General features: G+C 30.8%; 1 protein-coding gene across 1 annotated transcript; it reads left to right on the top strand.

Annotated features, from left to right (window-relative positions):
• The first annotated feature begins 6,841 nt into the window (after nt 1-6,841).
• Nucleotides 6,842-8,320, top strand: LOC142321019 (uncharacterized). Its single transcript, XM_075359011.1, has 2 exons — nt 6,842-6,888; nt 7,890-8,320. Exons 1-2 carry the CDS (start codon nt 6,877-6,879, stop codon nt 8,166-8,168), a joined length of 291 nt encoding a protein of 96 aa, XP_075215126.1. The 5' UTR covers nt 6,842-6,876; the 3' UTR covers nt 8,169-8,320.
• The last annotated feature ends 7,092 nt before the right edge of the window (nt 8,321-15,412 follow it).

Below are 15,412 nucleotides of genomic sequence, written 5' to 3' on the forward strand. Positions count from 1 at the left end.
AAAACAAACATAAAAGAAAATAATCCTTATTTTTTGCTTTGTCTTGTCGATAAGTGAAATACAATAAAATCTTAGTGCCTTTAAACGCCAACTGACGTCATTTTTAAGAAAGACAGCCCAAAATTAAGACTAACAAGTCTTAAATTATTTCCCGCACTGAAGTATACGATCTGTTGAGAACTTGAAACTACTTATTTAACATATTCATTTTTCCTTTTTTAACTTTCTTTTTATAACTGTTTTAGACATCAGTATTTTGGTATTGTGGTACAAATAAAATCGTTAAAACTATTCTCAACAAACAACAATATTATCTTGACATAACACTTCCAATGTGACATTCTTGATTTTTCTATTTTTAAATTTCCTTTCCCCTTTATGACGTAAAATCTGTTTAAATAAAAAAAAAATAAAATAGTAAATTAAGTTTCTGGAGTTATACCCAATATATTTGTACTTAACTAAGCAAATACGTCGGAAAACTATAACTATCAAGAAAATTCTTTAAGATTTTTTTAATAGTCAATTTATGTTCTTCATTTTGCTTGATTGATTAGTTGCTCTTAAATTTGATTTTGAGGAAGAGCTCTTCTTTGCAGAAATCGGCAAAGAAGAAAGAGCATTTGTTGATTCATTTTCTGCTCAATAGAAATTTATCAGTAAACTTCCCTTACGATTTATTATTATTTTTTAAAAATACTAAATACGATGCATAAAAGTCCACTTTGATTTTCCTAATTACATTAAGTTATTACAATAAACATATATGATATATAGTTCTTCAGTTCAATATTTATCAAATACTAAGTAAATTTTTGGTCCTGTAGGATTCATTTACTTGATTCCTTTGATAGCCTTTGATAATTATTACATTATAGAACATCTCTTAAACGTTTTTCTTCTTTTACTTAGCATATGTATATGATATAGCCAGTAGTTATTGTAGCTATATTAGCAAAGTTAACTAATTTTTAAATCGTCCTAAATCAATTTCTAAATACATTTTGGATTATTATCTCCTGATAAAAAATGAATTAAATGTAATGTAAAAAATGTCCGACCCTTATCGGATTTGAACATCTCTCCATGTTACCAACGTATTTTGGTCCATTCGATTAACGGCATTATTACAAGAATGTTAGACTAAGGCTGGAAAATATCAACTATTGGTTTGTAATGTTTACTTATACTCAGAAATACTGTAATAAAAACAAAATAAAAAATCCTCTATGTTCTAATAAAGCAACACAAAAGGTTATTAATTCGTTATAAACGGATTTAAATTTATCATCATATTATGCTTTTTTCTTTTTCCTGTTTAGTCTCCGGTAATTACCTTTTAGATAATACTCAGAGGATGATAAGTATGAGTGTAAATTAAGAGTAGTCTTGTACAATCTCAGTTCGATCATTCGTGAGATGTGTGGTTAATTGAAACCCAACCACCAAAGAACACCGGTATCCACGATCAAGTATTCTAATCCGCGTAAAAATAACTGACTTTAAAAGGACTTGAACGTTGGACCTCTCAACTTCCAAATCAGCTGATTTGGGAAAACGCGTTCACCATTAGACCAACCCGATGGGTATCATATTATGCTAATCAATTTTAATGTTCGTCGGTCAGTTACATCCGCCTGAAAAAGAACCCGGTCGATTGTGTCCCTAAAAGGAAATTGTATATTGCTATTCCGAAAAAACGATCATAATAATAGGTATAGATACGAGTGTATTTTTCTCTAATGATTTGTAGTTTTAATGTCGTAATGAAAAGCAAAAAAAAATTTCACACTTATTAATGATGTCAACCGCGATTTCTATCGCTGTAGATATCCTTTGAAAGGATCTATAGTGTACATTTTTCCAGCTACTTAATAGTTTTAATAACGTTTTTAGTTTTAGAATTTTTTTTTTAGTTTTAATACTTTTTTTGAGGCTGTTGCCTAGCCATTTAAAATAGTTTTATTAATTTTGTGTGTAACTTTTTTTTTTTTTTATATATTTTATTATTTTGCTGCTACTTCTCTAGCTACATATAATCCTTTGTCAGTTTTCTATTGCTTCTTTTTATTTGAAAATATTTCACGCAGAAATACAAAAATATTTCACGCAAAAATATTTTACGCAGAATCTACATACTGTTCTCGGAAAAAGGGTTTTCTGGTAAATTTATTCATCTGTTATCAAAAATACATTTCCTTTTTTCTATCCGATTATGTTTCCTTACATTTTCTTTGTTTCTTAATTTGATGTATATATCAGCCTTAAAATTTTTCAATACATCAACCGCATTGTATATGTTGGGATGAGAAGTGAAAAATGAGTTTCGCGCATTTAATCGAGATGAAAAGATTTGTAGTTGTTCGTCGTATGATTCGTTGAAACACTGAAATCATTTAATATTCTTGTAGGAAATGTAGCATCAGGAGAAGTGTAATTGTCGAATACGTAATCTGTAAATATTCTTAAGTTTTATTTTTCATCTGGCTGTAATTACCGTTAGGCCGTCTGGAAACAGTTGTCTGTTTCATCGGACCTAGGAAGGATAAACCAAAAAATAATTTCAAAAGTCCGGAAAAAAGTGTATATACAACAAGAAACAGGTGGGGAGGGGGTTTTGAACCGTTCTTACTGATAGCAAAAAACGGGAACCCAAATGACTGATTTGAAAAACGGTGGCTAGGTAGCGGCGGACGGAATTGATCGAGCCCGATTTTATTAAATTTAGTAAATTATGAACTTCATATTTGTCATTAAATTTATTTTCCAGGAGGAAAAGCAATTATATTTTCACAGTGAAAACCACAATTAATTATTAGTAATGGTACATTATTAAAGTAAATTAACATTAAAATTTTATGAAAAATAATTTAAAACAAAGTTTTGATTTTTTACTGTTGCAGGCTGTATTCGTCCTTGTTTTGTTGGCTGCTGTAGCTACGGCACAAGAAAAGCCAAAGGAAGTAGAATCCGCTCAAAACGTGGAAGCTCCACAAGAGAATTTAAAAGGTGCTGAAGCAGCATATTTGGCCTATTCTTATGCCGCATATCCTTACGCCTACTCTGCTTATCCTTACGTTGTACCACCAGCTGCTGCTGTCATCCTTCGTCGTTAATTCAATAAAGAAAGTTCGACAAATACAGAAACCAAACACAGCAAATATCAGATATGGAATCCCAGTTATCAAGAGAAAACCTTTCAGCAACTAAATTAATTATAATAGGCCTATAATATATATATTTTTATAAATAAAAATTATGATGCTATTTTTGTTTTAATAAAAACATAATTACATCTTGAATTTTGATTTCAATTTATAAATTCCTCTTATAATAATGTGCAAATATAGATATGGTTGGCAAAACAATAAGCCAAAAAACAAGCACAAAACTGAGGCGAATCTAGGATTATTATAGAATCTAGGATTTTCAATTATATATTATTTCTTGATGAAGAAAAAGAATCTGCAGATTGTAGTCCAATTAATAGGTAATTTTTTTATTTATGATTTTGCCGCATAAGCATAGAGCTTGTACATGAGATAAGGAAATGAATTTTATAGCTTATGAAAAATACCATACCGAAATTCTACTTTTCTGAAGAAAGAAACTCTACCACTTCGCCACGGAGATCGACGAATAAAACTTCTTATCAAATTTCCGTTGTCTAATACCTGATTTGGCTCATTCTTGAGATCCGTTTCACATTTTACAAGTAATTTGTTAAACAATTAATTCGTTCCTGAGACTGGGTGACCCATCTTTACAATTCAATGAAAACATTAAATATTTGGGTGCCATCAGGATTGATAAATCCTGTAAGTTTACGCAACACATTCTTGATTCTTGCACGAGATCTGAGAGGACTTTTAAGTGGCTAAAATAGGCTGCTTTCTATTCAATCTGCTCCGAGAGCTTCCAAGAGAAGATTAATAATGTCTACTACAGTTATGTCTTCTGATCTGTGTGCTGCACAAGTTTGGGGCGCCGCTGTAGATGTTAGAAGAAATTTAACACGTCTTCAAAGTTTACATCGCCGTACGTTGTTGGCCGTGATATGTGGATATCGGGCCGTTTCATATGACGCAGCCTGTTTGCTAGCTTCAGCCCCGCCAATTGAGCTGCAAGTGAAAGAACGAATGAAGCGATATGAAGGTATGGGGAAACGTGATGCCGTGGAGGCTACGATAAATTCCTGGAAAATAAATGGACGACAGGTGGCGGTTCAAACTGGATCAGGCGGCTAATTACAGACGTAGATCTTTGGATAAATAGGAGTCATGGCGAAATGAATTTCTTCATGACACAAATGTTAACAGGTCATGGAACTTTCGAGTATTATTTGTATACGTTCGGCAGACGTAGTTCCCCCTGCTGCATGTATTGTAGTAGAGTGGATACTGCGGAACATACTACAATCTTTGAGTGTGAGCAATGGCGCGTTTTACGTAGGCAGGCTGGCCTGGATGGGCTTCAGCCAGAGACATTATTAAATTTTATTTTGAGATCAGATGAAAATTGGAGGGCTTTTAATTCGTTTGCCACTAAAGTGCTACGCAACAAAGTCGAGGAAGGGCGCCTGCGTGTATTTTAGAGTTATGGAAGGGCGGATAGCCCCGGTCGTGAGGGCCAGCATGCCGAGGTGTGTCGGTTACGATGATCGACCGGGGACTCCGGAGTCCTTAGGCTGGGATGGGGCAAAATAAAAGACCCAGACCCGGCTGCCGGGTTGGGGGACCGGGAGGCGACTCGGTACAGCTCGGTTTACCCTGCTCAGTGGTTAGAGGCGTGAGGCATTAAAAAGTATAGACCGAGACCCGGTCTCCGGGGAGAGGACCGGGAACGAAATAGTCGGGTCTGGTACATCTCTTTTCGGAGATTGGAGGCTGGCGATAAAAAATATCCACCTCGGGGGCTGAACTGCCATGTCGGTAGGTGGGGAAGCCCTCTTAGAATTGAAGGGCGCTCCCCTGGGCAGAGCTTTACTTGATTGTATGTCCGGCCGAGGGGTGTAAGGGATAATAATAAAAAAAAAATTCGTTAAGCCATAGATTTTACAATCTTAGTGATCTTGAAGATGATCGCTTTCTTGTCCATTCCATTTTGTTGGATAACTTCACCCAAGTATATAAATTTGCTCGTCTTCTTAACTCTTCCTAGATCTGTCCGTAACAATTTTGGGGCGTTGTTAATATTCGTCATATACTCTATTTCTTTTATGAAAATTGGTAAGCCTGCCTTTTAGGCCTTGCTGTGTAGAATATTTATTTACTGTTCTGCTGTTTCAGTATTTTTTGCCAAGATGGCGAGATCATCTGAAAAAAATAGACAAACAATGTTCAGTTTCTCCCTCGTGTATCCCAATTTGACTTATTTCTTTACACGCTTGTATTTTTTTAAATAATTTTTTATTAGTAATATAAAAGTTTATTTTCTCCATACTTGTTTTAGTAGTCAAATACGTACATAAAATCCATTCTACCAATACCTTATTATACATGTACCTTAAAGGCTAAGTAAAATTGAAATTTTAATCACGAGTACATAATTCTATTTATGAATATGAATTTCATTATGCAGATTCCTTTTTGTTCATGTACAACAAAACGATAGTTGCACTATTATATAACATTAAATCAACTTATGAATTTATAACCATCAGTGGCCTTCTACTAGCTAACTATAGATTAACCAAGAATGATAATTGGATGATAATGTGCCTATGCCAAATTAAACAAAAACGTTCAATTAAACAAATCTTTACACACACACATACATACATACATACATACATATATATATATATATATATATATATATATATATATATATATATATATATATACAGTATTATACAGTATTTTACGTACTTTAAAAATTAAATTAAAAAAGTTGATTTTTTTAAATACTCTGATCAGTTTACTAAAAAAATATTATTTAAATTTACTTTCTGAATTTAGACGGCCCTTTAGTTCTTTAAATTTATATTAAGAGTGAAACCTCTAATCAAATGTCACAAATATTTCTGAAAAAAAAATAGCTATTTTAAACTGTATTTGTGTTATTTATTTGTTGTTTTATAAACATTTAACTAAAATAAAATGAGCGATAAAAAGCAAAAATCTAAAAAAAAAGAAATCTAAAGAGGATCACAATTTTTGTTTGAAACTTCAATAAACGTTACTCCACGATTGCTACTTCTATTACTTTTATTTAAAATATGAATAATCATTTTACATTTAAAATAATTTTTTCTGTAAAATGTATTGTAGTTTAAATTCGGTTATTTTAAGTTGAAAAATAACATACTGAGCAAATAAAAAAATGTCAAAAGGAGATGGATCCTTTTATAGATATTATAAATGAATATACTTCATTTCTTTAAATAAAAGTTACGATAAATTCAACTGGTTTCGTTAAAATTGATTAACATTCTTGCATTTATTAGAGCATGGAAACAGGTGAAGAAGTACGTAGACATAAATCAGATTTAATTTATATTTCATTTAAACAAAAAAAAAATTGCAAGATATGAGCAAAAAAGTGTTTTTTGAACGACAAGGAAAATCTTTTAGACACAGATGTGTAATACTTTTATTTCTGTGTGTTCCAGTTGTATTATTTTGTATATATGTGTGCAAATATTTCTAGAATAAGGAAAATATTAAGAAAAAAAAATTGTATCATGATAATAACAAGACTGAACAAGCATGATTTTTTTGTTTTGTCATAAAATATTCACATTTGAGGACACGATTGAAAAAGTCAAGGACGATTTGGATGAATTTTTGAGTATAAATTGAGAGACGGAAAATTTCTATATCAAAAGTTGTTTCTCAGCTAAAGAATCAACAACGTTTAAAATCTCGTATCACCATGAAGGCCGTCGTAAGTAAATTTACCGTTTATTACAATTACAATTGTTTCAATATTATTATTTTTAACTCTTTATTTTGTTTTTAAGTTTACTTTAATAAACAGTAAAAAGAGGTTTTATGTCTTTTTTTTAAATAATTTCATTTATAGTCACGTCAACAATTAAAGTCATTAGCGACTTATTAGTGTAATGTAACTGTACCGGTAAATTTGTACTAGTGGGCAAACTCAGGTCGACTTTGATAATGAATTTAATCAGATCAATGATGATTTAGCCAAAGAATTTTGCCAGTGAGAATTTAGACTGTTATATACTATTATAGTTATAGACTATTATTGATATACTATACTTTATTGAACTTTAATTGTTTAAAATACGTAAAATTCAAATAATATAATAATAAAAATGTAAATTTATATTTAGTTACATAAAAATATTTCATTAAATATTTACAGTGCGTAACAAATTTATGTTTTCGTTTATCTTCTTTTTATCTTAGTGAAATCTAATGAAGTGTCTTATTTGTTAGGAGACCATACTACTTGTAACATATTTTGAATTCGTTGAAACGTTTGTAATATTTTACTTAACTATATATATAATCGAATTTTTTAAATTATTATTTATTTTAAAAATTATTATAAGTAAAATCGTGAATTAGAAATCATTTTCAGCTTTGTCATAGGGTAAAGGGTTAAATTTAAGTAGTTCATAAATACCCGTAAAGGTTTTAATCATAGGAAAATTTTATTGTTGCGAATTTCGATGAATTTTGTCTATTTTTCCTTCCAACGGGTATGACAAAATTATTTATTAACAATTGTACAATTTTCCATGCATAAATAAGAACACAACTAAATAAAATAAATTTAAAAAAATTCAAAACTTGGTACTGGTTAACGAGTTTTTATGTAGTGATTAAAGAATTACTAAGAATTACTGTTTTTTTTTTTTTTTTATAAATAGAATTATTTTTGAATAGTTTATAAACAATAATCTTTTTCTTTTATAGGCTGCTCTCGCCATCCTCTTCTTCGCCGTCTTGGCTGTCTGCTCCGCTGCCGGTGTTCAACCAGCCCCTAAGGAAACCCTTAAGGGATCAGCAACCTCTTACTATCCGTATGGAGCTTACCCGTATTCAGCTTACCCATATTCAGCCTACCCCTACGCAGCAGCAGCTTATCCCTACTCAGCAGCAGCTTATCCTTACTCAGCAGCAGCTTATCCTTACTCAGCAGCAGCTTACCCTTATTCATCATACCATTACGGAGCATACCCATACTATTACTAAGCCAGCGACCTCTGAGTGGATGATAGTCTGTCAAAATTTGTAATTAAATTTCAAAATTACCGAAATGCTCAACGCATCAATATGTTCTTCAACCTTAATTACAAAACATTTACCTTTTTATGTAAAGTTATTTATTGAACCTATTAAATCACAGTTTCTCTAAAACAAAAAATTGTATTATCTTTTTTTTACAAAACAACTTTCCTTTTTACATGACTGCCATGTATGTTTTTTGGTTTTTCTACCGTAGCAGCTTTACGGCTGAACCAATTTAGATGTACAACCCCGCTTTGGAATCCTTACAGACTGGAGTATTACAGGCCAAATATATATATATATATATATATATATATATATATATATGAAATAAATATATATATATATATATGTATGAATGATTAAATAAATTAAAAAATTTTTTACTAAATATTTTTAAAATTTGAAGATTTAAAAAAAATTATTTTCTTTTGAATTATCCTATATTAAAGGGCAATGTTTGTCACTCACACGAATAACTCACTCATAATGTGCTCACTTGAAAATCAAATGCGAATTTAAAAAACCGTGCCCAGAAGGTGGCCAGAGGACACAATTTTTTTAATTTTTTTTTTTGTCACTGGTGTTTTTATTTTTTTTCAATTTAACTTATTTACCCAATTATTCCACAACGCAATCATTGTATGTTTATTTTAAGGTAAACTTATAAATGCTGTACCATCGTTATAGATTAACAAACAATAATTTTATAAATTACAAATGATTCGTTAGAATTGTTGAAAACTATCATTGAACTTGTATAATAGTGGTACATAGTAGTTGTTTGGTTATTTATTCATCATATTTTAAGCTTAAAATAATGGCATATGAAATATGTCCATTATAGTTGTTATAATTTAAAAATTAAACATGAGCAATTCATAAACAGTTAATACCAATATTTTTCTTACAGCCTTCGTTTACTTTACCGTTCCTAAAAAACGGAAATATTAATGGAAAAAGTAAGAATGTCCTCACTTCTAACTTGTTCCGACAGAACTATAACGTACAAAATGATACTAGGCATGGAAACGGTTTATATTTTAAAACTGAGGGATACTAGGAGGTACAAAAGAGTTCTAATCTACAGTCACAAAATTGCTACTTTATGGTATGTTTATATGTTTTTCCATCTTGGATCCTCCACATTGAATCAATTTTTTCTAGATAGGAGGGTAGATATGTGATAAATGATTTTAGTTCAAAATTTTACGAAAAAACGATGCTGAAAACCGTTTTTCGATAAATACCTTTGTTTTGTAATTGCAACCAATAAAATTTTCAACAACGGAAAAATCACCGTGGTAATAAAACGAGGTAAAAAGCCCCGTATTTTTTTTTTTTTATTTCGTATTCCCTTCGGAATTACCTCTAACAACAAATTTTAAACAGTTAATTTTGGAATTTTAATGGCCCAAACTGTAATAATAACAGACTACACAAAAATAAATAACACTAATAATAATAATAATACACAATAACTGATTTACAACAATATTACAAATTAAATGGCTAAGTCAGCTGATATCGAACGTTATCTCGTTATTCGTATGATATTACATAATTTAATTAAAAATTTAGTTAAATATTTTCAGTCGTAAATTACTTAAGCCTATCTCTAAAAATACTCCAGTCTATCCCTTCCTTTGTGTTTTCCCTTCAATCATCTCCTCATTAATCGTCTTTAATAAAGAATAGAATGATTTAATCCACGAGTCTTAAAACCATGGTCCAGTTCAAAGGTGTTTAGTGGTTCTTGGACTGAAAAAAAAGTATCTTTTTTTGTTACATTGTTTTATTTACATTCATTTACCCAAATAACGAAACTATAAGTAAAGTAATTATTACGTGACTCATTAATATCAACCAAGACAATACAATAAATATGTGAACAAAGCATAACACAATTAAAAGTTCAACGGATAAAATATAACTAACAATGCACACCAAGTCCGGAACAAAGAACAAATAAATCAACAAGTAACGAAAGAGATGAAAAAAGAATAAATTGTCAGCACAATAATAAAACAAAGAAAAGGTCCATATTTACCGCACTACAGCCTCAAAATACAATACATGCAACCTTTTCAGTAGCGTCACATCTTCCCTGTTATCTAATAGGTTAACAGCCATATGGTTTTCATGTGTGTTAAGCTTAAATATACAGTTTGAGCTTCACAATTGAATTTCTTCACAAATAGATGGCATCCGTTGGTAATCGTGTATCTCCTTATTTTTCGCAAAATATGACGCCTTTGATCTGATCCTCAGTACTTTGTTCTGGAACCTTTGGTTGATGTCGATATTATTATTGCTTGATGTACCTCAAAGTTTTATCCCAAAGACCAATGTTTAAAAACCCCTTATACAACGACACTTAACTTATACAACAAAGATCTTCTTAACTTATACATCACTTACTTAACGACAACACGGACCTCCTTCCTAGAAACCAATTCAACCGCTTAATATTTAATTGCTTTCTCTTCTCGCTAACGTGATTTTTCCATGTTAGGTGGCGGTCCAAATAAATTTCTAAGTATCGTACGTTGTTTCGAACGACGTTCTGTGGGTTATGTTTCTGTATAAAAAGTATCCGATCATTCTTCGTTGTGAAATCACGCAATGAACACCGACTTTCTTAGAATACCTTTTTGACTGCCTTTCATAATAAATATAAGGATTCTAAGAACGCCATTTTCTATTGTTTTGGTTTTTAATATATCCAGACAGATGAAACCATCATGAATGAAAATTTTGAACCATTACATTATTGAAGTAATGCGTTAAGGATAGATTCTCTTAGTTTTTGCACTACTCCGAATTCAAGAGATTTAATTTGCCACAAATTTTTTTTGTCAAAAAAAAGTAAATAAAGTTTTAATATTGTATTTATCTTTGTGGTCATTCATAAAAGTAGTGCTTTTTACACAAGCAATAATGCAGTGAAATGTTCTTTTCATAATGATATAAATAATTTTATTCAACATTTCATTCTAGGTAGTTGCGGACGGAATTGACCGAGCCCTTTTTTAATAAATTAGTAAATTATGAATTTCGTATCTACCGTTAATTTTAGTTAAAACAACAATTATTTATTAATAATGGTATATTTTTAAAGTAAATAACATTTTAATTTGAGAAAAATATTTTAAACTAAAATTCTGCTTTTTTACTGTTTCAGGCTGTATTCGTAGCTACGTAGCTACGAATTGGCTACGTAGCTACGGCACAAGAAAAACTAAAGGAAGTAGAATCCGCTAAAGACGTGGAAGCTGTACAAGAGATATTTAACAGGTACTGAAGCAGTACGTTTTGCCTACTCTTATGCCGCACACCCTTACGCCTACTCTGTTTATCCTTACATTGTACCACCAGCTGCTGCTATCATCTTTCCCCGTTAATTCAATAAAGAAAGTTTGTCAAATATAGAAGCCAAAAACACTTAAATCTCAGATATGGAATTGCAGTTATCAAGAGAAAAACAAAAACTAAATTAATTGTAATAGAGCTGTATAATACATTAATTTTTATAAATAAAAATTATGATGTTGTTTTTGTTTTAACAAAAACAAAATTACATCTTGAATTTAGATTTCATTCTTTACAATAGTTCCTCTTAGCATAATGTGCAGTTATAATTATGACTGGCAAAAAACAAGCACAAACTGAGGTGGATCTAGGATTTTCATAGAAAACCCTAATTAAATATCATTTCTTCATAAAAAAAGATCTTCAGATTAACCTACTAAATACGTATAAAGCCATTTTTTTAAATATCCAGGAAATCAAGTACAATAAAATTAAAGGTCAATAATTAACGACTATGCACATTTAACTTTGAATTATTTACAATATTGATAATATTTCAAATTAAAAAAAGTATAAGTTCACAAAAATAATCTTGTTTTAATGAATTTACTTCAAGAAGTCTCTTTAAAGTGTTTGCAACTATATATGACATTTAAATAAATTGAAAAAAAAACAATTTTTTACGAGCAGTGTGGCATGTAGCCCCTCATACTGTAATCAGTAATTCTGTTCTTAAATTTCAAGAAATGCTAAGAAATTTTAATATATATACATTACTTTTGATTCTGAATAACAAGCTGCAAATAATGTTTTTGTTAAAAAATGTGTCCAATCAATTTTCGTCGCAAAATTGCGCACCGAACCCCAATTTTCTGAGAATATCTTTGTGACTTCCGTTCATGATAAATATTAGGATTCTAAGAAATCCATATTTTATTTTTTTTCGTTTTAAATATGTTCAGAAAGACGAAACCATCTTGAATGAAACTACTGAACCACCCACATTTTTAATGTCATTAATGACAGATTCTCTAAGTTCTTCTATACTACGAATTCAAGAAATTTAATTTCTTACAAAATTTTCTACATTATTTCCCGTTTTGTGTTCGATACATGGATTAAAGAATATTTTACAATTTCTCAGAATTATGAAGAAAATATATTTTATATTTTATTTATTTTGATACATATATAAAAATATTATTCTATATACAGGCAGTAATGCATTGAAATGTTCTTTTCATAATGATATAGATAATTTTATTCAAAATTTCAGTCTAGGTAGCGGCTAATGGATTTGACCGAGCCCCATTTTAATAAATTATGAATTTCGTATTTACCGTTTATTATTTTCCACGAGGAAAATCAAATAGACTCTCACAGTTAAAACCACAATAATTTTTTAGAATGGCATATTTTTAACGTAAATTTACATTTATCATTCTGAAAATTCTTTCAAGATAAAAATTTGTTTTTTTTCTGTTACAGGCTATATTCCTTCTTTTATTTTGGCTATGGCAAAAGAAAAACCAAGGGAAGTATAATCCGTTCAAAAATTGGAAACTGCACAAAGGAATTTAAAGGGTGTTGAAGAAGCAGATTGGGTTTTCGCTTCTGCCTCATATTCTTATGTTTACTCTATCCTTACGCTAAACTACCAGCAGTAGCCGTCATCCTGTGCCATTAATTCAATAAATAAAGCTCGACAAATATAGAAGCCAAAAACAGTAAATCTCAGTTATGGAATCACAATTATGATCATAAAACAGTCTTTCAACAAGAATTAATTTAATTGTAATAGGTCTATAACATATATTTTTTTATAAATAAAAATTATGATTTTTTTAAAAATCAAAACATAATTACATCTTGAATTTTAATTTTAATTTGTAAATTCTTCTTATAATAATCTGCAAATATAATGATTCGCAAAAAAATTCAAATAACAAGTATTAAACTGGCGCGGATCTAAAATTTTCAGAGAAAACTCTAATTAAATATCATTCCTCTCCTCCATGAAAATAAAATCTGCAGATATTACACCAATTAATTGATAATTTTTTTAATGATTTCGCCACATAAGCTGTTTCAATTATTTTTTTTATAGAGTTAAATGAAATAAAGTGAGGTTTAAATAAATAAATGGGTTTTCATGTGTGTTAAGCTGAAGTTTATACTTTGAGCTTAACAAGTGAATTTCTTTACGAATTGATGGCTTCCCTAGGTAGTTATGGATCTCTTTGTTCTTCGCTAACTAGCGCCTCCGGTATGTTACTCAGCATTTTGTTCTGGAACATTTGGATGGTGTCGATATTGCTACTGCTTGTCATACTCCAAAGTTGTATCACGTAACACCAACACTAATACACGCTAACATGAATAATTTTATTGCGTTTTAATTTCATAATGACTACAACAACGAACATTAAACAGTACAATAATATTGATATTAATAAACAATAAATAATTAAAAAAACAACAAATTAAACGGCTACTAACTGATACTATTTTCTAAATAAAAATTAACTTTAAATATAAATATTAGCTGATGTACATTACTTATCGTAAATGAAACAAATCGGCTGGAAACACTTATTTAAAAAATGTATTACAAATTCAGTTGAGTAGAACACCTGTTAATCTATAACAATGCAGTTTATATTACTTTGAAACAATGCAACTTATTATCGCCTCATTTCACACTTTTACTTCAACATTTACATCAACCAAAGGAATAAATCTATTGATGATGTACGGGTATGGTGATAGAGTTCGGCCATTACAAGAGATATGTGATTTATACAATAGTAGATTTCCAAAGAGAGAACATATAACTAAATCAAGACAGTACAACGATTTGTAGAAATAGGTACACTAAAGAATCGTCCTAGCACCGGTAACCAAAAACTGTCACAACTGAAGCAAAGTAATCAGATTTATAGCAGACCTATGTTGAAGACCCACATTAATCGATTCGGAAAGATGTTGTCCGTCATGAAATCAATTATTTTTCAGTTCAAGAAATTCTTAAAGCAAATAAATTTCACCCTTATCAGCTATATCTGTTGCAAAAAATTTCAATAGATGATTCGGCCTCCGAGTCGAGTATTGTGATATTATAATGCAAAAATTAGACGTAGATGCCAATTTTTCTATTTCAATAATATTTATTGATGAAGCGACGTTTTCTTTAAATGGCCATGTAAATAACTAAAACTGCGTTAATGGAGCGAGCATAATAATCCTCGATGGATGTTTGAAGTTAATAAGCAGCACTCTTAGAAATTGAAAGTTTGGCCGGGAATCGTTGGTTATTGTACGTATTGTAGAGCATTTAATTTTACATGGCAATCTTACAGTGCTTACTGCAACTTGTTAGCCGATAGGATTTTACCGAATATCTGGAAAATGTTGTACAAGAATTAAATAATAACGTGTGGTTTCAGCAAGATAGAGCACCGAACTTTTTTTTCCTTCCCTCGGAGCCGGATCAGCTACTAAACATAAACTCGGTTCCGAGGGGTGCCATAGTCTCTAACTACTTCGTGGGGAACAAAGTTCCCGCCAGATAGCCGGGATTCGGTCTTTATGCCTTGCATCTAATAGCTAACCTCCGAAAGGATCCCCTACCAAGATTAGGTCTTACTTACCCCCAACGGTAGTGCAAGGGAGAAACCATCCGTTCATCGTAAGCGGGAGACCGAGGCCTCCCACCACCATCCGGATGGGGCTGTTCCTCAGAGCTACCATGATGTTCCTACAAGAAGCATTTCCAGATGCCGTTAGTGCAATATTACATCACCGACTCTCTGCCGCATGACCATGTGACTAAGGATAAGATTCTAGGATCCTGCTTGCAGACCTTGTGTATATGGTCACCTAAAACAGTTACACGT

The sequence above is a fragment of the Lycorma delicatula genome, chromosome 3 (assembly GCF_047948215.1).
Source record: "Lycorma delicatula isolate Av1 chromosome 3, ASM4794821v1, whole genome shotgun sequence".
In the NCBI taxonomy this organism is placed as follows: Eukaryota; Metazoa; Arthropoda; class Insecta; order Hemiptera; family Fulgoridae; genus Lycorma; species Lycorma delicatula.